At 45.2% G+C, this 25,970-nt stretch overlaps 1 protein-coding gene across 1 annotated transcript; it reads right to left on the reverse strand.

Annotated features, from left to right (window-relative positions):
- Window positions 1-1,461: 1,461 nt before the first annotated feature.
- LOC112880969 (GPN-loop GTPase QQT2-like) lies at window positions 1,462-25,970 on the reverse strand. The gene is made up of 3 exons (XM_025945692.1): window positions 25,856-25,970; window positions 4,801-5,031; window positions 1,462-1,562 (listed from the first exon to the last, which is right to left on the reverse strand). Exons 1-3 carry the CDS (start codon window positions 25,968-25,970, stop codon window positions 1,462-1,464), a joined length of 447 nt encoding a protein of 148 aa, XP_025801477.1.

The following is a 25,970-nucleotide window of genomic DNA, read 5'->3' on the forward strand; positions in this document are numbered from 1 at the left end:
CGCGCCAAGGCATAAATCACTAAGGATCAACACCAGGGCCCACCTGCCAGCCAGCTAGAGGAAGGCAGAGCCTGGGGAGGCTCACCTGGGGTCGGCCGAACCGTAGGTTCAGCCGAACCCAGATGGGTTCCCATCCAAGTGCACTTTGACATGGAGTACCCCTACACTTGCTCAAGGCCGTGGCTAAGATTTCCATACTTAAAGATGGCGGGAACCGCCCTAGGAGGCTATAAAAGGAGGCCCTCTCCTCTCATTCAATAGACACCACATGGAGAAGAGAAGAAGTAGGGGGACTCATCCTTTTAGTGCTACGTAGTAGAGTAGGTTAGGGAGTGTGTAGAAGAGAAGTTTGGGAGGAGCCGGAGTTGTCGGCCTCCCTCTACTTGTACCTCTATAGATACGAGCCTCTTTTGAGTAAGTATCCGGGTTCTTCTATGGTGGTGAGTACTTATCAAGGTTAAGTTCTAGTTATCATTCGCTTGTGAGATCATCATTCATCCTTGGATGTTTGCTTCTAGCCTAAGGACTTGAGACTTAAGATGGAGTCTGGCCGGGGTTAGAAGTAGAGATCGATAGCATAGATGTGGTGTCTAGGCTTGAAGTTGCCTTTCTTTGCTGCCATTTCCCACGGTCCGTCGGGCTAGGCGGCTTGTGGTGACAGCCCTATCCATCCTTCGTAGTTCCCCATGTTCGGATTGGACTTAGAGCTAATAGCCGGATACGCTTGGCAGACCAGGTGTAAGCCGGTGCCCGAAGCAAGCGGGTAATACCTAAACATATCTTTCTTAAGTATCTCTATCCTTAGTCAACCACACTACCCAGGACCATCCTATCTCTTCCTTTTCCTAGGTAAACATGCTAGAGACCATTACACCTTCATTCCCTGAGAATTATATGATACCTTGAATACTCTCCGGGTGAAGTGCTACAACGGTATCTTCGTGCGCTTGCGGATCTTATTTCGTGAATGTTAAGAAATACCAACAGTGAGCTTACACGTCGGAAGGGCATGAAACCCTCCGAACCACTCGACATCAACCCACCACGCTACACCACTGACCCGGTTGAACTTCCGTTCCAAGGAAGGCAGGCCCCTCTACTCCTCCGACGAAGAAGGAGGTCCGATCAAGCCAAAAAGGGAAATTTTCCGCTGGAGCGAGGAATATTCATGGTTCGCATCGTGGAAATTCAGCCCATAGATGAAGAAGGTTCGGAGCATCTCCAATTGGATGACTACTACATCGATGATGACTACATCTTCGATACGCCGGGGCAAGATACGGATACGATGATGAAATACAATGGTCCCAAACTACCTAATCATGTTCACGACACCAAGGGTGTTGTGAATATAGAAGATGAAGACGACCTTCAAAAAGAACGATGCAGGTTCAGAAATGCCAAATGCACCAAGCGCAGACAACGCACGCTGGAGCAACAACAACACCAACCCGGTAACCTCTACGACTTTTCCACGACCGATCTTCCAACATCATCAACATCGGCCGGGACGCTCGCAATATCATTATCGCCCGGCACCAAGAGCGCATCAAGGTAGAAGCCTATAGTCCCACCAACTACCACATTCATCTAGACTACATGAGTTCCACCCGTAAGGGCAAGCTGGACGCCTCTGATGCAACCACGAAATGACTAAAGAAGACCTCCGCATCACAAGAACGCTTCGAGAGGGCCCTCCATGGGCATTGCTCGTGGCATTCGAACGGTAGTCACTCTGCCTTTGAGTGCCATAATCTGCGCAAGGCCCTGGGAGCGCTGCCACTCAAGAACGTCAAAAAGAAGGACCATGAAGGGATGCAGCCAAGCTACTCAGATGATGAAATGTGAAAGATCGACCTGATCTGAGGAAGTTTTCTTTTAAGCTTTTTGAGGGAATTTGTGTGTATAACCATTATTTTGAAATAGCATTTTCAAAACAAGGGGTTCTTCACATTTAAACCCAAAAATTGTTTATTTCTTGATCAAGGAATTAAAGTCACATTTTTCTCCTAAAGTAAAGTGAGAAGTAAACTTAAACTCTTTTGTTCTGTTGGGCTAACATGGGCTGAAGAAGGTTCGGAGCATCTCCAATTGGATGACTACTACATCGACGATGACTACATCTTCGATACGCCGGGGCAAGATACGGATACGATGATGAAATACAATGGTCCCAAACTACCTAATCATGTTCACGACACCAAGGATGTTGTGAAGATAGAAGATGAAGACGACGTTCAAAAAGAACGATGCAGGTTCAGAAATGCCAAACGCACCAAGCGCAGACAACGCACGCTGGAGCAACAACAACACCAACTTGGTAACCTCTACAACTTTTCCACGACCGATCTTCCAACATCATCAACATCGGCCGGGACGCTCGCAATATCATTATCGCCCGGCAGCAAGAGCGCATCGAGGTAGAAGCCTATAGTCCCACCAACTACCACATTCATCTAGACTACATGAGTTCCACCCGTAAGGGCAAGCTGGACGCCTCTGATGCAACCACGAAATGACTAAAGAAGACCTCCGCATCACAAGAACGCTTCAAGAGGGCCCTCCATGGGCATTGCTCGTGGCATTCGAACGGTAGTCACTCTACCTTTGAGTGCCATAATCTGCGCAAGGCCCTGGGAGCGCCGCCACTCAAGAACGTCAAAAAGAAGGACCATGAAGGGATGCAGCCAAGCTACTCAGATGATGAAATGTGAAAGATCGACCTGATCTGAGGAAGTTTTCTTTGAAGCTTTTTTAGGGAATTTGTGTGTATAACCATTATTTTGAAATAGCATTTTCAAAACAAGGGGTTCTTCGCATTTAAACCCAAAAATTGTTTATTGCTTGATCAAGGAATTAAAGTCAAATTTTTCTCCTAAAGTAAAGTGAGAAGTAAACTTAAACTCTTTTGTTGTGTTGGGCTAACATGGACGTATCCGCCACACGATTTTGTTGGGAACCCTATCACAACCGAACTGCATGACCACCGATCAGGACATCCCTGATTGAGTGGTCATCCCATTTGAACATGATTACTGGAATCTATCAACTAAACGCGCTATGTACGAGAAACTACACTCACAATAAAAAAAATCGACTTCAAAAGTTCGTACGGCCAACTATTGATTCCAGTAATGATTCCGACTACTTGTCTCTTGAAGACAATAGCTACATAAGCAACTTCTGAAGGGGACCTTAAGCCCACGTTTCTAGTAACCACTATGACTACTTGTCTCTTGAAGATAGTGGCTATGAAAGCAACCTCTGAAGAAGCCACCAAGCCTGTGTTGCCAGTTGGGCTGTGCACGCTTGACATGAGCAGTAAATACGTCAACTGAAGAGGTCATCAAACCTATAATTCTAAATGAATCAGAGTACCGCACGACCGGATGTTATTTGATTAGTTTGATGAATTCCCATAAGGAATATGTGATCGAACTGCAAGTTATCGACTACATCTAAGGGTGCAATACTCAGAGTAGCGTGACCCAAACGTATCTATTCCATCTAAGACCTACGATCGTGGATACTACAAAATAGTATTTTGAACAGATCGCAAGGCAACAAGTAAATAAATATATTTACAAACATATAATAAAGTGGATCGTTCATAGCATCTCAATATTTTTAGTCTTGTTCTAGGCTTTCAACTATCCTATGGGCCATTGGTTCGACTTCTTTCAAATAATTTTTCAATTGTTCTTCTGAACAGTCTGCAGCCATGCCTTCCACCAGTGGCTCCACATTGGCCTTTGGCCAGAAGGACTTGACGAGACCAAGCACATGCGCCACATAGGTCTTGGTGGTCTCGGAGATGTAGCCGGCAATCTTTTATGGGGCCTCATGAAGATGCTCCAGCAAATTTCTATTGTCGATTACTCCTTCTGAGGGGTCCACCATGTTGACGACTACTTAGGTAGCATCTAGGAGATCTTCAAGTTGCTTCTGCTTCAGCTCTTTTTCTTCGGCCATGGATTTGATTTGCTTCATGCATTGCAACAACTGCTGGTCTACATCTTCGAGCAGTTTGGCCAGGCACTCCACGTCATTTGATGAACGGTACAAAAGATGCTTCGTGTCAGTCAGCAGTTCTTCTTTATACTTTTAACAATTTTTTGAGTTCTGCGGGCAAAAGACATGAAGAAGTACTCATGCAAGTTCAGAGACTACTATCCGACTGCATTCATCTGGGCAAGAGTACACGGCAGGGAATTACCTTGATGGGCTTTTCTTTGAGCCTTGTTCTTTTCTTCAAGATTTTTGATTTCCTACTTGAGAAGCTAGACTTCATGAGTACGCTTTAGAGTTTCAGTTCATCAAGTTGGCGCTGCACTGCAATTCTCTTGTGGATCTGCTCTTCAATTTGCATGTCTTTGGCTTGCAATTGGCGCAGTCCATCTTCCATGGCCCTCAACTTGTCTAACTTTAGTCGAGACTGGTTAGCCATCCTCTACTCAAGCACAAAAATAAGCAAGTCAGCAGATGACAACATTATGCAATGAAGGCAAGTTAGGATATCAAGAAGAAGCTATACCATGGAGAACTTGTATAAATCCTTGAAGGTATCCTAGAAATGCTTCAGGTTTTCATTGGTATGCATTGGATCGTCGATAAGCTCTGTTGGCACAACATGTTGCCATCCATGTGGTGTCATCAGGATGGGGCCTGAAGAAGTACCCGTAGTTTCCGCCTCTTCAACATTTGATTGCTCTTGCCGGGTACCTAGCACCTCACCCGCGGTAATCACTCAAGCTTCTAGCAGATTAGTACTCGCGGGTCGGGGTGGCATGATAGGCTCACCTGTCAACACCTCGGAGGCTAGCTCATTTGTCCCGAACTTATTTTCCTTGGCTGGCTCTGCACTTGAAACATCCCTTTCAGCCTTAGCACTTGATAACGTAAGAGTTTCCTCGGGTACTGATGACTGGACGATGGTCGTAGTACCCGGCATGTCGATCAACGCTGCAACATCTGGCTCTTTCTCTGGCTCGGGAACTGGACTAGACAAAGCATGACCGGGCTCATCCAAACCTAGAGCAGAGGATTTCCTAAGCACAATGGAGAAACTGACAGATACCTTATTGATTATGAGTTCACAAAGTCTGCAAGAGAAAAGTACTCGAATAATTACAATGATGATTTTTTTACATTCAGATTCTTCACTTTGAGTACTTTAAGTGCTGGAATGACACCCGAAGTACTTGGGGTGGTGGGTTTTCCAGCCGAGGCTGAAGTCAGCTTCCACGAGGCACCCGCTGCATCACCAGCAACATTCAACGACAGCTCCACTACAACAGAGGACACGGTTTCCTTTGTTGTAGCATCATCGCCGGCAGTTTTGTTTTCTGCCCCGTGCTTCGATCGCTTCGAGTTAGAAGCATCAACACTAGAGAAGAAGAAAAAAGAGGCGAGTCTTCAAAAGCCAGCTCAAGAAGAAATCGAGAAAGGTACTTGTAATGGTTTGGAAACACTTACCTCGATGGTTCATCATCATTGATTGAGATGACAGTTGCCCTGCGCTTCTGAGCGACGACCCTTCATTTCTTAGGATGGCTGGGCAGGAGATCACTACCAGTCAAGTCTGTGCTTTTCTGCGGGGTACTCATGCCCAACTTCTTCAGGAGCTCTGCTAGAGGAATATCATCGTCAGTATCTTCATCGGTCAGTGGGTCGAAAGAAGGATGGTTGATTCAAAGCCGCTGATACGCACTTGGCTTTAAGTGATCAGGATGGTCAATCTCTGGAAGTGGAGGTGAACTTCAGTACAAGTCTGTGTGTCCCTACAAGGTCAACAACAAACATTAGATACAGCATATGCACATGTCAAAAGTACTTGGACAAACAAGTAGCTTACTGGTTTTGCCTGGTTCGAAGCACTGAACAACGCCGGGACATAAGGCACAGAGTGTACATCCCTCAGTACACGTTTCACTTGCTTTAGTGCCTCTCAAGTTGGTAGTTCCTCTGCAAACATCCAGGAAGGATCTTCAGGTTCGAGATAGTCGAAACCAAATTGACACCTCTTTTGCAAAGGCTGAACCCGGCACTCATAGAGGGGATTTTGGTTCCATTCCAGCTATGGCTTTGGTACTCCTCCAGTTCTCTCAGCCAGTGATGGTTTATGATTTCCAATATAAAACCATAAGTCCTTCCAACCCGAATGACTAGTTTGGAACTTGTACTTGATGTACTTTTCAACCACTTTCTGCTTCAACTTTAACCCGGCTCCTCCGACTACACTTTGGTCCTCCAGACTAGGTTGGGGTTTCAAGAAGAAAAGGAATCGGAATAGAGCAAAATGGGGTTCAATTTCCATAAAAGCTTCACACAGATGTACAAAAATAGCTACATGAGCTTTGGAGTTTGGATTGAGATGATAGATCTAGATTCCATAGAAATAAAGAAGGCCACCAAGAAAATTGGAAGCAGGGAGGGCCAATCCCCTTTCGATAAAATGCAGAAAAAGAACGATTTCATCAACATTTTCTTGAGGAAAGAGTTGATGGAAAGAAGGACACCATTGAACAACATCTTGACCCTGAAGAAGACCCTCGACAACAAGGTTTAAGAGGTCGTTTCTGGAACACTTACTGTAATTCCAATAGCGGGCCGCAGACTTGGCTTTTTCCTCCTTCTTGTTTCCCTTGCTGGCGGTTTTCTTGTTCCCATCTTTGATGTCACGAGTGACTTCACTCGCATATGCTCGGGGGCTTAGGAGAAGGTGCGAGATTTGAGCAGGAAGGGTGTAGATGCGATTGCGGCTACACGGCGGGAGGAAGGAGAAGATGGAATTGGGATAGACCTAGATCTGGATCATCGGTGGCGACGGCGGCTGTAAGATGAAACGTTCTCACACTGTGGGAATGACTGAATGGGTAAGTTAACCCAAAGTTACCGCGCAGTTAAATAACTAGTGGGGAACCTAGTTTCACTGTGGAGAAGTTGAAGAGTTTTTATGGGAAATAATTTCTTTTGAGAGGTAATTTAGGATAATTTTGAGGAAGTTATTTGATTAATCATTTTTTCAGGGATTTTATTCTGAAAAAGGGGTTTTTTCAAATTTTGTTCCAATTTTTCCTATTTTTACCATCATCACAAATATATAACATACACTGCAACGTATGCCACGTTCATTTGGATCTTTTTTTCCAAATTTTTTGGGATTTGAATTCAAGGCTTAGGGGCTGCGGCATACGTGTCATTGGTGGCTTATTTTTAAAATTCTTTGGAAGGTAAGGAAAGAAGATTCAAGACTAATTTGACCCTCAGCCTGATTCTTTGAATCAACCTAAGGCTCGGGGCTACTCCATATATAGTGTATTTTTTCAGCCAAGGAAGTACTCGGAAGACACCTCCAAGAGGAAGTTTCAGAAGAACTCGAGGATGACTTCAGGAGTACTCGGAAGCCTGAAGTACTCGGCTACGAAGAGCTCGTGGACTTGTCACACCCGGGGCTACGAGACTGCGCACATAGCATAGAATATTCTAGAATAAGGGATGGGGCATGTCCCATACCTTATATCTATTGTAACTACTTGTATGCGAGTAGAACTAGTTGGAACAGAAGGAAACTACCTGAGTAGCTCTCGAGTAGGACTTTTGAGCTAGTATCGGGCTAGGATTTCCTGTAACCCTATCCCCCCAGACTATATAAGGGTGGGCAGGGACCCCTCCAAACGATCATCACATCGATAACAAATCCAGGCAATACAAACCACCATACAAGATATAGGGTATTACGCACATCACGGTCCGAACCTATCTAAACCTTATGTTGCTTGCACCTTCGAGTTCTTGATCTTGGTGACACCATGCCTGCAAGTCTACTACCTTGGGGTATACCTAAGTAGGCTTGCTAGTAAAACACCGACACCAATCTTCAGTAGACAACTATCTTCATCAGAGCAAGGAAATTGTCTAGTGGCATCCTGCTACTAGCAATGTGAGGCCATATGACGGAGTTGAAGAAATTGTTGTGTTCTAGCATTTTATCGAGCGTGAGCTAGCCATCCTGACTTGTGATTTTCTTCTCGGCTTGCCTTTTCATTATGGAATCCAACTCCATCACCTCAACCCCAACTCTTTTCTTCACACTGCTATCTTCGTTCATTTCTGTGAGGCCTTCTTAGAAATAGAACCCCACTTCGACCTCTTCTGTTATATTTTCCATCTCAAACCCCAACCTAGTGAAAAGAACAATGCCAAGATGGGTGGAGCCGTCCTTCAGTTGCGGCAAGGTATGGAGAGAAAATATATCCCATACAATCTCCCAACTAGTCTGTCTGGATGGAGAGAATGCTGGTTTTACATCGGGAACCACAAACCTGCTATTCCAGAGAGGACTCCTAGGAGTCCTAAGATTACTAGCGAGTGGACAGTGAGCCCCGAGATATGAGTCAAGTCAACGATCTACTTGAGAGAATCATGAAACTCAGAACAGAGGGAGTTACTGGAGCTTCAGTAATGTACTGTTGGATTGGTCGGTGCATCCAGCCCTTGCAAAAGCGCGATTGGTTTGGCTTCGAGTACCTCGGACTCTCAAGAATACTCTAAACTACTATCGAAGGACTAAAGAGTTGTTCCTAGTCTATGGAGGTGCGGAAGAGCTTGTTGCAAATGGTTACACCAATGCTAGCTTTCAAACCGGCAAGGATGATAGTAAGTCCCAATCAAGATACGTCTTCAGCCTCAATGGTGGGGTGTGAGCTGGAAAAGTTCCAAGCAAGAGACAGTCGCAGATTCAACAACAGAAGCCGAGTACATTGTTGCTTCAGAAGTCGTAAAGGAAGCAGTATGGATCAGAAAGTTTGTTTTTGAGTTGGGCGTGGTCCCTAGCTACTCCAACCCGATAGACCTCTATTGTGATAATAGTGGTGCAATCACGCAGGCTAAGGAGCCTAGGTCGCACCAAAAGTCCAAACACATACTACGACGCTATCATTTGATCCGAGAAATCATTGATCAAGGAGATGTGAAGATATGCAAGGTGCACACAGACCTGAATGTGGCAGATCCATTGACAAAGCCTCTCCCTCAAGTGAAGCACAAGGCTCGTATAAGTGCCATGGGCATGAGATGCTAGCATGATTGACACTCATGCAAGTGGGAGATTGATGAGGATGTATGCCTAAAAGGGAACCATGGGATGATGACGAGTCAATGTGATGTGTACATTTAGTAATTCATTCCATGACATTATCAATAGAATGTGATTGAGTGAACATGTGATTTGTTGTGAAACTCCATATCTTAAATTGATGGTGTACTAAATTGAGATCCCCAGCTTATATTTCCATCATGCGAGACAATGATGTTGTAAAAAGCTGGCACATGTGTCTGAGATGATCAGGTTTCACAGATCATAGCGGTATAGGATATCGCACTGACAATGTGGACATGTGTTAGGAACACATTGTTGGAAACACCCATTCCAAGACACCGCGAATATTTTTATGCTATCGGTGAGTCTCGTAATGACACGCATACTAAAGTCCTTAGACCTAAGATCGGCGTAGAGTCCCGGATTGTGGAAGAACATATTTTGGGGTGCCAAACGCTACTCCGTAACTAGGTAGTTATAAAGGTAGTTTTCGGGTATGTTCTAAAACAAGTCGCAGGGTGCGTCGAGTCAAGATGGAATTTGCTCGTCCCGCATTAGGGAGAGATGCCTCTGGACCCTCTCAATGCATAGGAACTAAAAGTGCATGGCCATGCCACAACTAAAGGTTATTCAGTGAAATAAGTTCTACATGGAGCGAGATATGGCTGAGTTGATAAGGGTAGCACTTAACTCGCCTTGTACTTGGGCTAGGTGTCGTGTGGCGGAAGGACATAGTATTTGCAGATGTCAAGGTTATGCAAGATGTGATCTTTGTGGACCATCAGGAGTTGGTACGCCTTGCTAGAGGCCAATGCTGACTATTAACTAGAAATGGTTTCTGGTTCATGGCTGTTGGTTGCATGAACCTATGGGTCACACACTTAAAGGGTTGGAACAAATAGATGCATGAGCAGTCGATTCTTGTGCAAGTGGGAGATTGTTGGAGTTATGCCCAAGAAAGGCTAATGGGCCCCCTTAATGACCCATTAACAAGAGTTATAAAGGGGTAGCAACCCTAATGACCCACGGGTCTTTTTTGTTGCTGCCGCCACTACCTGCCTCTGCCTGCCGAGCGCTCCCTGCTGCGCGCCGCAGCCTACTGCCGAGTGCTCGCTGCTGCGCACCGCCATCGCTGCACATCTCCTTCCCGGACCAAGGGTTGGTCGTGGGTGCACGTCGAGGAGAGCTAGCACACGCCGACACGCTGTTCCGCCCTGTACATGTGGACTCCCATAGACGTGTTGCTCATTTGTGCACTACATTAGGCTATACGACTACCTCCCCGACATCGACTGCATCGACTACTCGCGCTTCACCAAATCTTCCGCTGCACCGCGCGATTGGAAGGTACAAGATCCATGATCCCTGACTCGCAAGTGATCTTGTGCAAACGTGGTTATTTTGTTTGCGCTAGCATAGTGTTCCATGTTTCCTAATATTTTAATCCCTGCTGGAGCCTCTATCCGGGACAAAAAGTCTCTCTTTTAGTCCCTGTTGGTAACGCCAACCCGGACTAAAGGTTTTTCTGCATGTTAGTTTAAAAGGAAAGCATCCCATGTAGAGTCACATGTACTGTGTAGGTGGCGTGGTAAGAAAGCTATGCGCGAGGCAAGAGATCTTGGGTTCAAGTTCCGAGGACTGCAGGGTGGTGGTGCTCACCAATTATTTTTTTATCCCGCACACCCTTGTTGGTATATCTTATGGTCCACAAATATAATATGAGATTAATTCTACTAGCGCAAAGAATCACTATTGTTAGCATTTCACTCGGGAGTATTCCAAAGTATCGGCGGGGAAGCACCAGTGGCTATGGCAATCGGTAAATAAACCTTAAGAATATATCAAGACTTTAGTGAACAACAACCCATCATGAGTAAGGTAATGATAGATATGATAGTACTAACACACAATGAGATCTTGATAGGATAAATAAGTGAGAGAATAGGAGAGAGTCCATAACCATTGAGCAGGCTCTTGTGTTCGAATAGGAGAGAGTCCAATTGTTTGAAGTGAAAAACCAGTCAAGTCTTTCCATGAGAGCGGCCAACTGTTTGTTTGGTCATGGAAACTGCCTGCCTTGCAAAGGGATTTCCACTAGCCTAAGAGCACTTATAGTTTCATTGAAAAGGAACATTTCTACCAGGTCCCATCCCTGCGTTTTTCTTTTTTCTGGGTCTCTCATTAAATTAAAATCACCAACTAGTAGCCAATCCACATCATAAAGGATCTGAATGTTTTTCAGCCAATGGGTAAACTCTCTTATTTTTATCAAAAGTGCAGGATCATAGATATTTGTTAAGATCCATTAGCATTATTATGCAAAGATTTGAGTTCCACAGATAAGGCAAACTCATTCTAAAAAATAAGATGGTCCTTGCCCCTCGAAGTAAGAGGACTTCGAAATGATGATGAGACCCCAGAGGCCCCTGTTAAAGGCAGAATTTCAAATTTTTCAAAGGAGGGAGGGCAAATGTTTCTGATGAACTAGGTTTCAAAGGTCTCCTTTTTAGTTTCCTAAAGACAGACTATGTCACATTAGCTCTCAACAATTTTATCCCCAATAGAGTTCCATTTTTTATATGAACTAATTCCTCTAACATTCCAGCAGGTAACCTTCCAAACTCTAAAAGCAGATGACTAAGCTATAAAAGAAACAAATACCAGAAGTAGAAAGTACCACATGACCAGCATGAGTACCGTGTAAAATAGAAAAAGCTAGGCCCAGAAAAGAGAGCAGAAGGTCCCGGTTTCCTTCTATCTAAATATTACATAAATAAGTGAGGGAAAAGCAAATCCAAAAGTAAACATTGTTCCAAACACAGAGTTTCCATGTGGACATCACCAAAATAAGACTTGCCAGGCTTGAGACAAATCACTTCTTGGACTTCTTCTTAGTTCACTCTGTACCTGAAACTTCACTGTTCTTTTGTGTATGATCTAGTTCAGTGATGGACAGAGTAGCAAGCAGAGAACTAAAGCAAAAGAGTTTATCATTTTGCACTGGTAATTCAGTGCCATATGCCATGATCCAGGAATAGTCCAAAGTTAATGCCTTCTTGAAGGAAAAAAGAGATATGATCCAATAGTTGCACAGCAATAAAATTTGAAGACTTGTACTGAAGCTGCAGCACCATGAGAATGCTCTACACCTGGCCACTAACTGAATGCTTTACACAGATACACATGCTACAAAGCGCTAGATGATATTGGATATTGTAGAAACTATACCTTGATAACAAGAAAGAAATAATTCATGCACATCCACCCTGCAGGCACAAAAAATTTTAGCAAAACATTGTCCTGGCCACAATCCGAAAAATCAATTGCACAATCACCTCTAGCCTAAAACTGAAGGCAAACACAACTACATATATTTAGGAAACTTGTCTGACTGATTGTTCTATCTGTATGGCATCCACTTCAAGGAAACATCATTTGCACAAGCTTACAAACGTAGGAGTGGAACACACATTGCCACTACAAAAAAAAAAGAAAACCTTGAATACCCCGTGCGACCTCAGCTTGAAGCCTTCAATCTAAAGTCTCCGTCATCTTTCCAAATTAAAATAAGCACCTCATGGTTTACCTCGACCAACTCCACAATGGTATGTGTGATGGAGGTGGGCAGGTGGGCAGGTGGGCACACGATCAAAGGACTAACTGACAAGGAAGGAACTGGATGCGAAAATGATGCTAGAGGGGAGCACCACACCGAAGAAACCTCGCGTCACCGAAGTGAGTAGCACACCATCGTTGATACTGTTCCTCTCACCAAAAGATTGGGAACAAACCCAAACAGGTTCTATCACATGGCCTCGCGGTCATGGTTGAAGGCCGGCTCATTGTTTGCCTCCTCCGCGAAGACGTTCACAGCTCGACTATAGCCTTCCAAGTACGCTGCGCCTTAGCAACCGATACACCACCTCCAACAGCTGCCGCGATCTTGTGGAGCACAACACCCGACCACTAGGGCACCCATCTGACAAGCAATAGAAGAATAAGCAAGAACAAGTAGAACAAGCAACTCAATTGCAAATATAGAGATAATAACCAATCTGAAATCACAAAGGTGGGGTTCTAAATCAAGTAGAACAGATGGTCTAGCCAACATGTGTCTACAAGCAAGTAGCAATGGTTAAACTTTCAACAAAACAAAACTCAATCTGTTTGTGGCGGCAATGGAGGTATATGAGTGGGTCGAGGACGGTCAGGACGTGGTGGGAGTCGTCCCTAAACCCTAGGACGCGCTCCTATTGGGCCCCACTTGATACATGGCTCATCGGGCCAAAATCAGGTGACGCAGCACCGTGGATAGAAAAGGTCTCGGTAATAAATCAACGATTGCGGCCGGCTCGGAGAAGATATAGACATGAGTACAGATCCATATGAAAATAGACTTTATAAGATTTGCCATCAAGTATATGAACATCCAAAATGGAGTCCGAATGAAATCATGGCATCTGTCACAAGTTGCCACAGGCCTGCAGTCCGAATCCAGCCTTGAAACGTGTTGGATTTGATCTTTTTGTTTCCTTGGGCCAAAAGTGACGTGGTTTCCTAGTGGAGGACGTTGGGAATACTTGGACTTGCTCCCCAATCAACTTCTTTGGTCCTCCATGCCTTCCATATGCGCTTAATACTCCTTTTGATTCATGTATGTATTTCTAAAAATAACAATGAACAAACATCATGGCGCAGCATCAATTCATCAAATGTATCAAATACAATCATAACAAAGAATTGTTTCACCTTCGAATCAAAAGTTTCTAATGTGGCTATATCCAAGTAGGTGATGTCCTTATCATTCTTCCCTTCTTGGCTGCAAACCGTCCTCGGTTTTGCACTATGATTGTTGTTTAGCAATGAAATTTTTTTAAGTTCTTTCAAATATAATCCTGAGACTCCCAATAATATACAAGGCAGCAAAATTTGCTCTCCTTCTTGAAAATTGACCTGCAACATGATATTAATAGCAAAGAAACTCGATATAGTATGATTAGATTCAATGCAAGTAATTTGTTGATCGCTTTGAGACACTCTTAAATAAAGTTTCAAATCTGAATGAATATACACCCTACGCACCATGTACTTTCCATGAGTGTTATATTTTCCAATTCCATAGAATAAACAATGATCAAAACATGGCAAAATGGATAATTTCTTCTCTAAATAATTTAGATTGCAAAGAATGTCAAAGTCAATGTAACCTAAAGTATCTTTAGTCAATGTAACCTAAAGTATTCAAAGATGAGATGAGTTTCAACTCTTCGTTCTCATTAATAACGCAACAAACATGTGGAAAAATAACATGTTCATCATTCAAATCAGATTTCTCATGTCTATGTACTAGTTGTGTTGTAGATATGAGTAAAGTATGATCACACAACTCTTCTTTATCACAAGGATCAACACGCAAATGGCCATCTAATAAAGGTAAATTAGCAATGGTTTCTACTATTTGTTGCTCTCTAGTAGCATGATAAGTAGACAATTGCATTTGATCTTGATGGTACTTACCTTGAGTATCTAAAGCACTACATACGTTACCTATGTGAGTCTCCTTAGGGAGCGAATGAAGGCAGAAGAAGCTTGTCTTCTTGGTTATCCATTGATGCACATGGCAGCTCATCTCCCGTATTGGAGATGGGCCCAATTTCCTGCAAATTGTTAGAACCATATACAGGAATAAAAGAAAGCTCCTCTGCTGAAAGCACTTCATCATTGCAAGTATGCAAGGCTGACAAAATCTCATTTTTAGCAGTGCAAGCTAGTTTTAACAATTGAGGCATGGAAGTATATGTTTGATGAACAAGAATATCATAGATTTCTTTGTTCAGCCCTCTCAAAAAATCTATTTTCAGTAGCTCCTTTGTATTCTATCAAACCACATTGCGATATAAGAATCTGAAGCTCTAGATAGTATGTTTCAATGGTGTTACTAACTTATTTCAAACTTTGCAGCTTAGCAAGCAAATGATCAGCATAATATTCAGGAACAAAGTACTCTCTCAAAATAGTTTTCAATGCATTCTATATTTTAGGTACCTTATCATGTCTACACAAGCGTTTTCAAATACCCAAAGCATAATCAATAAGAACTCAAGCAGCAGCTAGAATTTTTTGCTCTTCAGACAAATTATGTTTGCAAAATTCTAAATATACTGCTAGTTCCTATTTAACATATCCTTTATGATCAAACTCACAAGGATAAAAAGGCAAGCGTTGAATAATATTCAGAATCTGAGGTTGTTGCCTGCTAAAAAATCTCCGTATCACCTGCCATGATTAGTAGAAAACAAGGTGCACACACAGCAATAGGCCAATAAGTATGCTCCTATCAACTATCAACTATTAGAATGTGATTTCTATAGATCTCTCAATCTCAATCTGTTCAAACAAGCTCTTACCGGTTCTGACCAAGCAAAACAGGACGGGACAGCAACCAACAAGTCAAGCACCTGGAAAGAAGTGTATCGGTATTGCAGCAACAAGATCTATCACGCTGTAGTCGAATATGTGGAGCTGTAGGTGGACCGAAGTAAGAGAAAATACTAGCACCACATTAGTCACAAAAGCAAGTTGAGTAAATGTTCAACGGCGGTACTGTGCTGGTTCTAGCCTAGACCGTGTGCTAGTTCTAGCCTAGACCGTGCTAGAGGCGCGGGAGCCTGGACACAAAGAAAGTCACAACACACCACCTAAACCAAAACAAAAACATAAAGAACGGCCCCTTTCTTTCTCCTTTTCTCTTCTTATCTTTTTTTTCTTTTCTTATTCCTTTGTTCTCCTTTTTTCAGGGGACTAAATCTTTTGTTTGGCAACCAAAATAAAAAGATTACTGCATACGACCTCTACCAACATAGATTGACAAATCTTGTTTTGGACAGCCAGATACACAAATGTCGAAGTCGATTCTGGAGCGTTCAAATAGAGTTTTGACCAAGGTCAGATCCGTTGGAAAGACTACGAGTTAAGCTTCTCAGATTATATTAAAACTGCCAAATTGGAGACTGGACCAAAAAACTACAGCAGTTTTCTTTCCTTGCTGAGTTAAAACTCCAAAATAAATTGATGTAATAAGAACTCGAAACTCTAATGGACTAAACTAAGACCAGCAACTCGATGCAACCGATACCAACTGATATGAACTTTGTTACCAACTGATAGAACTCACTTGGGTTTGTTCCTGATCTTTTGGTGAGAGAGGATGGATAACTCGATTGGTGGATGGAGACGACATTCACGGCCCGACTATAGCCTTCCAAGGACGCTGCGTCTTAGCAACCGAAGACTCAACAAGCCCTAACTAAGCAGTACTAGTAAAATACTAAAAAGGTCTATAGGATTGCAAGCAAACTAATCTACTAAATTTTTTTTGGCTTCTCTGGACAACAGGAGATTTAAAACAACGAAGAATTGAAAGTCTCTCACCGAACAACCTTGCTCTGATACAAACTGATAGAACCCGCTTGAGTTTGTTCCCGATCTTTCGGTGAGAGGGGATGGATAACTCGATTGGTGGATGAGACGACGTTCACGGTCCGACTATAGCCTTCCGAGGATGCTACGCCTTAGCAACCAATACACCACCTGTAATCTTGTGGAGCGCAACACCCGGCAACTAGGGCACTCGTCCTGCAAGCAATTGAAGAACAAGTAAGAACAAGTAACACAAGCAACTCAACTACAAATATGGAGATAATAACCAATCTGAAATCATAAAGGTGGGGTTCCGAATTGAGTAGAACGGATGGTCTAGCCGACACATGCATCTACAAGCAACTAGCAATGGCTAAACTTTCAACAAAATAAAAACCAATCTGTTTGTGGTGGCTATGGAGGTATATGAGCGGGTAGAAGATGACCAGGATGTGGTGAGGGGCGTCCCTAAACCCTAGGAAGCGCCTCTATTGGCCCCACTTGATAAACGGACCATCGGGCCAAAATCAGGTGACGCAGCACCGTGGATAGAAAATGTGTCAGTAGTAAATCAACGATTACGGCCGGCTCGGAGAAGATATGGACACGAGTCTAGATCCATATGAAAGTAGACTTGATAAGGCTTCCGTCAAGTACTTGAACGCCCAAAATGGAGTCCAGATAAAGTTGTGGCATCCGTCACAAGTTATCATAGGCCTGCAGTCCGAAACCAGCCCTGAAACGTGTTGGATTTGATCTCTTTCTTTCTTTGGGCCAGAAATAACGTGGTTTCCTAGTGGAGAACGTTGGAAATACTTGGACTTGGTCCCCAATCAACTTCTTTGGTCCTACATGCCTTTCATGTGTGCTTAATACTTTTTTTTATTCATGTATGTATTTCTGAAAATGAGAATGAACACATATCTTGGCGCAACATCAATTCATCAAATGTATCAAATAGAATCATAACAAAGAATTTTTTCACCTTTAAATCAAAAGTTTCTAATGTGGTTGTATCCAAGAATGTGATGTCCTCATCACCATGACACACCTCTGCAGATAAGCCAGCGGAGTGTTAGATATTCTATCGAATATTTGTACGAGTCCAATTATGACGGGACTTTGAGTTGTATTTAGCAGTATAGGGTAGAGTTCGTGTCAAACTCTGTAACCTGGACTTTCTCATAAATATGAGATGAGGGCTGTTGTTGTAACCATGACGACATAGTGATAGGCTCGCAAGAGGGAGGTGGCACAAAGCTGGGACCCTAAAGCGGCCGGTGTTGCGGTATTTGGGGAGGAGCGTCCGTAGTCATGCCTTGGGGATGTAGGCTTTGGCTGAACCTCATCAACAAAGATCATGTCTCCGGTGTCATCTGTGATCTTGCAAGTTCGTCTCGGTAGATTCATTCGTCACTTTCGCTGGTGGAGATTAGCAGGCGGCTCGTCGCCAGGAGGGCTAATTTTTTAACAATTGGTATCAGAGCTATGATTTGGATTGGATCTAGAGATTTTGAGGAAGATCACCTAGAGATTCAAGGATTATGCATCTACAAGGCGTCATGCGATGCACAGGTAGTGCGGGCGGAATTGGCTCAAGGTGGAGCATGGCGGCGATCGACGACTCGATCGGTGGTGTTGGACACTTTGGACGGGTGGCTCGAACCGTCCAATGAGCTGCAATCAACAGGGATGCATCCAAATGTGGAGATCAGGTTGATAGTGGCTGGTGGCTGTTGTTCGATAGGGGCCGGTCAGGCGTGATGGCCAGGTTCAATGGTGCGGCTGGAAGACGTTGTGGATGAAGATGGTGGCTTTGGCTGGCGATCAGATTGACAGGTGGTCGTTGCAAACTCAAGGTGGAGTAGCAATGATGGTGGTGAAAGCCATGGTAGACTCGATGATGATGGAGGTGGCTTGTTTTAGGTTGTGTGATTGCGAGATCGCGGGTGACAATGCAGCGGTCCGGAGTTGGATGGCGTGTCATCGCATGTGATCAGGCCAGGGGCAGGTGGCGGCGTGTGTGTGGTGCAAGGTGGCGTTCGGTAGAATTCAGAGTTGCATCTGAGATGTGCACGACAAGGAGTCAGGAGGCACCGGTGATTAGGGAGTGAGAAAATTGCATATTGCATGGACGTTGGATGCATGGACCAATAATGTGTATCACAGCAGCTGAAGGTCAGGAGATCTGGAATATCTTCGGGGTCACATGATGAAGGGGGAGCCCGTGAACATCTCCGAAAGGTTGCACGGGTTGTGTGTGGCTGGAGAGTTGGACTCGGGGCCTGATAGAAACGTCTTCCCGGAAGATGATATGGGTTGTTTGTGATGGAAGAGTTAGGTCCGATGTGTGACAGGGGAGACTGTTAGATTTAGTCCCATATTAAAAATTGATGGTGGGGGAGCACAACATATAAGGTGGGGCAGCCCTCATCCATCAGACTAGTCTTTTGGGTTGAGTTAGACCCCAGGCTTTGGTCGTGTGGGCTCCGGTAGACCTGGGCCTGGTAGGACGCTGGCTCGTGGGTATAGCGGGCTGGGCTGGATGTGGACACCGAGTTGACAGCAGCTGGTGGCTGCTGGTCGATCATGTTTGGGATGGTCGTTGCAGACTCAAGGTGGAGCAGCAATGATGGCTCGATGATGATGGAGGTGGCTTGTTTCACGTCGCGTGATTTGCGAGATCGCGGGCGACGGTGCAGCGGTCCGGAGTTGCTCGGCGTGGCGTTGCATGTGATCAGGCCAGGGGCAGGTGGCGGCGTGTGTGTGGTGCAAGGCGTTCGGTAGAATTCAGAGTTGCATCTGAGATGTTCACCACAAGGAGTCAGGAGGCACTGGTGATCGGGAGAAAATTGTATATTGCATGGACGTTGGATGCATGGACCAATAATGTGTATCAGGATGCAAGCAAGTTGATCGTTTCTCCGATTGATCAGACACGGCTTCCTCGGACTCGGTGTTCGTGCGGCAGCCGGCCACCTGGCGGGCCCATGGTAGGTGCCATGGGCATGGCGTGCATCACGGGAAAAGAAAATCCTAATTAACATGGCAAGGGATAGTCGGAACCGACAAGCCATGTCGGTCGAATCAGTATATGGCAACGAGGTGTATTGTGCAAACACGTGCGTGAGGAGCGCGTGCGTGGAGCTGTGGCAGGGTTGTGCGCAACAGTGCTACAGGGCATGATAGAACGTTGCAGAAACTGACGAAAATTGCAGCAGGCGAAGGAGGAGAGGTAGCGTTCGGCTGACCAGACCTCGGGCTGATGTTGCGGGCTCGTCGGCGACGAGCGGAGACTATCGACGATGTCCGGTAGTGGTGTACATGGCGACTAATAGGAGTTCGATAGCGTTTGTAGTGGGTGCTCGGGAGCGACGGAGTCAGGTGCAAGCTGGCGGTCGAGGTATTGAGCAGCTCGCTTGTGGTCTACCTATGATGGATAGACTGGGCCGGACAGTTCGTGGGGCACATAGCGGACAGTCCAGGATGGCTGGCGGACAGTTCACTTTGTGGGTGAACATACCGTGGTGCATGGCAGAGAGATTGGTAGCAACAGGCTAGTCAGACCGTGGTTAGAGATGACGACAGGATCAGCAACAACCGACGTAGGAGCGTGGCGGCTGACGGGGTTATCATTCTCTGTGGCGTGGTGACACGTAGCGCGAGCTCATTGTGCAGATTTGTACGGGAAGAGTTTGCATGCTTCCAAATCAGCAAGGGTGCGGGTCAATTCGAGTTATGGCCATGATTTCTGAAGTGTAGATCGAAGGGCAGGAAGAAGCTTCAAAGGCTGAACTGGAAGGATGTATAGACTATGGATGTCTGTACTTGCAACTGGAGAATTTGGTTGGACATGGCTGCAGGAGACTACGGTGTAAGACATCAGACGTAGTATGCCAACGGAAACAGAAGAGCAATGCTAATGTGGCAATTCTTTTATGTGACTCATAGCGATAGTGAGGTTCTCAGTATCAGGCTGTCGGTTAGAGCATGGCGCTAGATTCAGTTAGCTGTTAAGCTGGAATAAAATCTAATTTTGCTTGGCAGATATTGTGGTAATAAAAGAGAAGGGTGCATTGTTGCATGTGGAGTCACGGAGTTCGAAATTGCAGTGATAACAGTGTTCTTCATGCAGCTCTTGATAGCGCAAAGGTGACAACTCAAGTCAGTGTATATGGAGGCTGGCGCATCAAGGCTTCAAGGTGGTGGAATATTTGTCAAGGTGGATTTTGTTAGATATCATGTCGAATATTTGTACGAGTCCAGTTACGACGAGACTTTGAGCTGTATTTAGCAGCATAGGGTAGAGTTCGTGTCAAACTCTATAATCCGGACTTCCTCATAAATACGAGAGGAGCGCTGTTGTTGTAACCATGATGATATAAAGATTAGCAGGCGGCTCGTCGCTAGGAGGGCTAATTTTCTAACATGGAGGAGGTGAGGCCGCGGGTGGGAGCAAATGGGATGCGGTCGAGCTCCTGATCTCCTCCCCATCTCCACTTCTCGCTCTGACCAGAATCCGGTCCATGGCGCAGATCCGGTCAGGATCGGTGGAGAGAGCATCAGCATGGCGGTCGTCCAGGGAGCGGCTGCGACTCGGCGGTGGCCATCATCGCCTCCACATAACGACAAGCGGCGGCCTGTCTCCACCCACACAACGCAAGCCCCATCCTCCCAATTCCTCCCACTGATAGCTCGCTGCCCAAGCTCCTCCTAGCTGCCATGGCTCCACGCCTCGAGCTCACTCGCTCCCCGCCGAACCTGAGCGCCGGACCGAACTCCACGTGGATGGGGGGAGGCGCGGCATGACGACGCAGATCGAGAGGGCCAGAGGCGAATGGAAGTGGTGGATTGATTGACGCTAAGCTTCCCAATTCAATTGATTGATTGGCTGATTTCGCAGAGAGATGGGATGCGGGGTCGGTTGGGTACACGGGCGGGTAAGCGCGATGATGCCGTGAGAAAAAAAAGCGCTTTCTGGCGGAATCATTTTCCTTCCCTCAGTTTTTTCGTTCCACCCAGGTGCTGTCAAGCAACCGTCCTTACATGTGGACCCTTAAGACGTGTTTTGTAAGGGGGACGGGTGGGTTAATCTTGGTGGAAATTATATTAGAAAGTTTCATCCTTTATAGTATAGAATAATTGTTCTTGGAATGACGGTGACGTTGTTTGTAGCACTCATATCTAATTGTGTATTTGGAGATTAGGGTTTGGAAATCATACAGCGTAGTTTGATCCGCGCGGCTCCAAGATTCAGTTGCCTTTCAGTTATTAACATGCAACAGACCTATAGTTAACTATTATCCCTTGTGTACTTGGACTTTGGAATGGAACATTGCAAACAGCCTTTGCAGTTCATACACCCACTCGTGAACAAGCAATTAAGAACATACACACAGCTAGCTAAGTATGATAGATCAACATATACAAAAATATTAGTGGTGGGCGGTTGAACTTGGGAGGGGCCATGGCCACTTCTGCCCCCTCCCCCTCCCCCCCCCCCTCCCCCCTCCGCCCGTGCCTGTATATATCAGACTACGAGGGAGGCAGAAGTAAGGCTGGATATCGAGCCGGCTCGGCTAAACTCGAGCTGGCTCGTTAGCTCGTTATCATAGCGAGTTAGAAGTCGGGCTCGGCTCGGCACGTTTGCTAGCTCAAGCTGGCGCGTTTGGCTCGTGAGCCAGCTCAAAAAAAATGACAGCCATGAGCCGCGGACGTTCTTGGTCTTCCTCCATGGCTGCGGGGAGCGGGGGTGTCTGCCGTCCGAGCGCGGAGCTGGGGGTGGGGCGGCGCGCGACATAGGCCAGGGCGCTGGGTGCAAGCGCAGCACGCGACACGCGCGACGTAGGGTTGGCCACGGGCGCGGTGAGCGGCGCGCAGGTCCGCGGATGCGGCTACGCAGACGCGGGGGCGGTGGCTGCTGCAGTGCCGCGCAGGCCGGCCATGGGCATGGCACGCGCCCTGGACGCGGCCACGCGGGGGCGCTGGCCGCCGACCGCCGTAGTGAAGTGCTGCTGCCACCTGCCCGCCGGGTGCCAAGTTTGGATTGGACCGCCCGACGTGTCGTGCGCCCGTGCACCAGTGCGGGCGGGCGTCGGGGAGGTGGCCAGGGGGCAGTGGTGACGGACGGGCGGACGGCGATGGGAAAATGGGAGGGAGGAGAGGGAATCGGACTCGGGAGGCTAGGGGCTGAATAGAGAGCAGGGTTTCAGCAGAAATTAGTTCATGGGTAAATTGGGCTGAGTAATATAGGCCAAGTGGGCTGGATTGTTGGGCAGCTTGTGGTTTCTAGCCTTGGCTCGTTTCGGCTGGTGAGTTGCTCACGAGCCAGCTCGAGCTGGCTCATTAAAGTACCAAGCTAAAACCTGAGCTTGGCTTGGTAATATTTTCAAACAAACCGAGCCGAGCCGAGCCAAGCCGAGTGAGCTAGCGAGCCACGAGTTTTTCGTCCAGCCTCGGGCGGAAGGTTCAAAATGCTCGCATGCTAGGTGACTGGTCATATTAAACTCTATGGTGCCAGCGTATTTATCTGGACACAGGGACATTAATTTTACAGTCCAAAACCATTTGGGATAGTTAATTTCTCTTCATAAAGAAGGTATAAATTATACTTCATATTCACTTCGTCGAATTAAGGAAGATAGTATTATTATTATTGAATCCAAACGATATTAAGGAAAACTAACACGTGAGGTTTCTCGGCCTCGTCTAAGGGTGATCTTGTTTTCTTGTACAATATTTCATTGTGATGCCGCTAATTTTAGAACATCATGCCATTTTAGAACGTCTTCTTTTATACTTTTTATCGGTATGAAATCATATAGATTTAGACTCATCGCATGCTACTTATAGGAAATGAAAATTTTCGAAACCACCCCATATGTAATTATGCAAGCAAAGACGGATCCCCCCACGACATCACTTCTGGAGATCACCTTACCCATTCATATGCAGGGCGGAGCCAGGAATTACACATTGGGTGTGGGGGGCGGTGGGGGGGGGGGGGGTGGAACACGAACTATAGACATACTCGCAAGGGTAAAGCAAAGAATTACACATATGAACTAAACTCGTATTATTTCTTGCTGATGTTGTCTTTGAGAGTTTTTCTCGTAGTTCAGGTGTCATAGTGGTGCACAAAAATGAAGATCGACGCTCTTCTAAAATCAATAATGTTTTGCTTATAGAAATTCCCCCATGTTCTTGTAAAAGAAGCAAGATGTTTTACTTTTAGGTTTAATGATGCTTCCGCAATTACCTGTAAAAAATAATGATACTTTCATGATTAATACGTAATGTATGTTTCCCACATTACACAGATTCAATATATGCTTAGGAAGACAGAACATACTGAATCTAAGATTTAGGAATAAAAATTGCTTACTATTCCTAATGTATATGTGCAATGCATATTTGGTTCCTGCTATATATTAATTTAGTCTAGAGTTTGGCCACTTAAAAAGCTAATCAACATAATTAAGGGTCTAAAGCTAATCAGCACACACACACAGGGATTAAGGATTCCTCACGTGTAAGGGGGGCTATCGCCCCGCACACCCCCCCCCCCCCAACCCCACCCCCGCGTCGCTCCGCCAGTGCTTTCATGATGGATCCCCTACGACATCACTACTGGAGATCACCTCACCCGTTCATGGCTCCTTAACAAGCTGGCACCTAGTATGGGGTGTGGGTATCCATACCAGTTCGGATTTTGGTAAGGATAATCGATTACCTCTGCCGGCGCCGCGTCTTCAGAGGGTCTCCCACTTGCACGTAGTTTCCTCGATGGGGCATCTACACACACACACACAAAATAGATATTGTCTGCTTCAACTTCTGACACGCATGTTTGGGCTTCTCGTTTTCCTGATGCACACTTGGGCTTCTCGTCTTCCTGGCGGCATGGAAGTAGTTAATTACAAAAACTTTGAAGTGTTGACCTTTGTTCAATGTGATCTTGCTCTTTCAGGTCCTGTCCTCTGTTGGCCTGCTTTATTATATATAGCATCAACAATATTGATTTCTCGTTCTAAACTATCCTTCATGAAGATCAGTTTGTTGCCCACTAAAAAAGAAAAGCAATTTCAGTTCGCTTCTAGTCCAAATCAAAAGATTTCTGCATCATGCCATGTGGTGCGATTTTAGCTAGCCCGTGTGGGCCCACAGATCCCTAGATCTTGTGAGTTGCTCATTGGCGGCTAACTTGTCTTGTTCTTCATCACTAGGAAGCCTGTCGGTTTTCCATATGATCCGTGCATGGTACCATAGTAATATAAGATACTGCCAGAGAAGTAAGCATTCGTCTGCGGCCGTCAGCACATTTAGTACCGGGCTAGAAGAATAGTGCCCCAGGGAGCCATTTAGTACCGTTGTAGCCACCAGCCGGCACTAAAGTGCGCCACTGACATCGGAGGGCAACAGCTAGATTCTCCCGGCGGCAACTTAGTACCAGCTGGTGGCTCCAGACGGTACTAAATCGAGCCAAGGATATTAAGTACCAGCCTATGTGCTTTCTATATACCAGCACCTTTCTTCCTCCTAGAGCCCGAGCCAACCATTTGGCCGAGCTCGGGCTTCTTCTTCCCTATGGCATTTTAGAGAGGAGGTGTTGCGCATTTTTCTCCACATTGATGGGGGTTTCACTCATCCAAGTGCTAAAAGGTTAGCAACTTCATCCTCTTTTCTTTCATCTTCTTTATGCTTCGTTTTATGCTTTATAGTTAGAGAAATTTGTGATTATTAGAAAGAGTGAGAATGAGCATGAATTATTTATTTATTCATTCATTTGAGATATATAGAAGCGATGACTAGAATTTGAGAGAAAGTTTATTGCATAGTTTGCATGTCTCAAATGTAGAGTGATTTTTTTCAATTAATTTCAAGTGACATGTGTATATATCATTATGCTAATATTGTTCAAGTGGTTTTATTTGCCACGTGTATTTCCATATGCCATTATTTGCCACGTTTTTTGAGAGAGATTTTGTATTTGTACATGTATTATAGATAAATTTAAAGAGAGGACATTTTTGGATACATTGCATAATTATTATACATATATTCAAATTGAATATTTATTGAAAGTGAAAATCTATACTTGGTATTTATTTTGTATTATGAATGAATTGTTTTGACACTCTAATAATATATTTATTCAGGCTCACATTGAAACCATCTAGAAGTAAAAAAACTTTATTTTGGAACATGTATGGGTCGTTAACCTTGATCATGCGATGATGACACTGCCACTCGGAGCCAACATGATATTCACGATATGGTGCGGTATAAGGACGTGATGAAGGAGTACGACTTTGGTCCAAATGAAGAAATTCTTACCTTTGAGCGACGTGAGAATGCCACCATTCGGATCAATGCCGTACTCCTTCATCACGTCCTTGTACCGTACTATGTCGTCGATATCAATGTTGGCCTTGAATGGCAGTGTCATCAT

The sequence above is a fragment of the Panicum hallii genome, chromosome 2, assembly GCF_002211085.1.
Source record: "Panicum hallii strain FIL2 chromosome 2, PHallii_v3.1, whole genome shotgun sequence".
Lineage (NCBI taxonomy): Eukaryota > Viridiplantae > Streptophyta > Magnoliopsida > Poales > Poaceae > Panicum > Panicum hallii.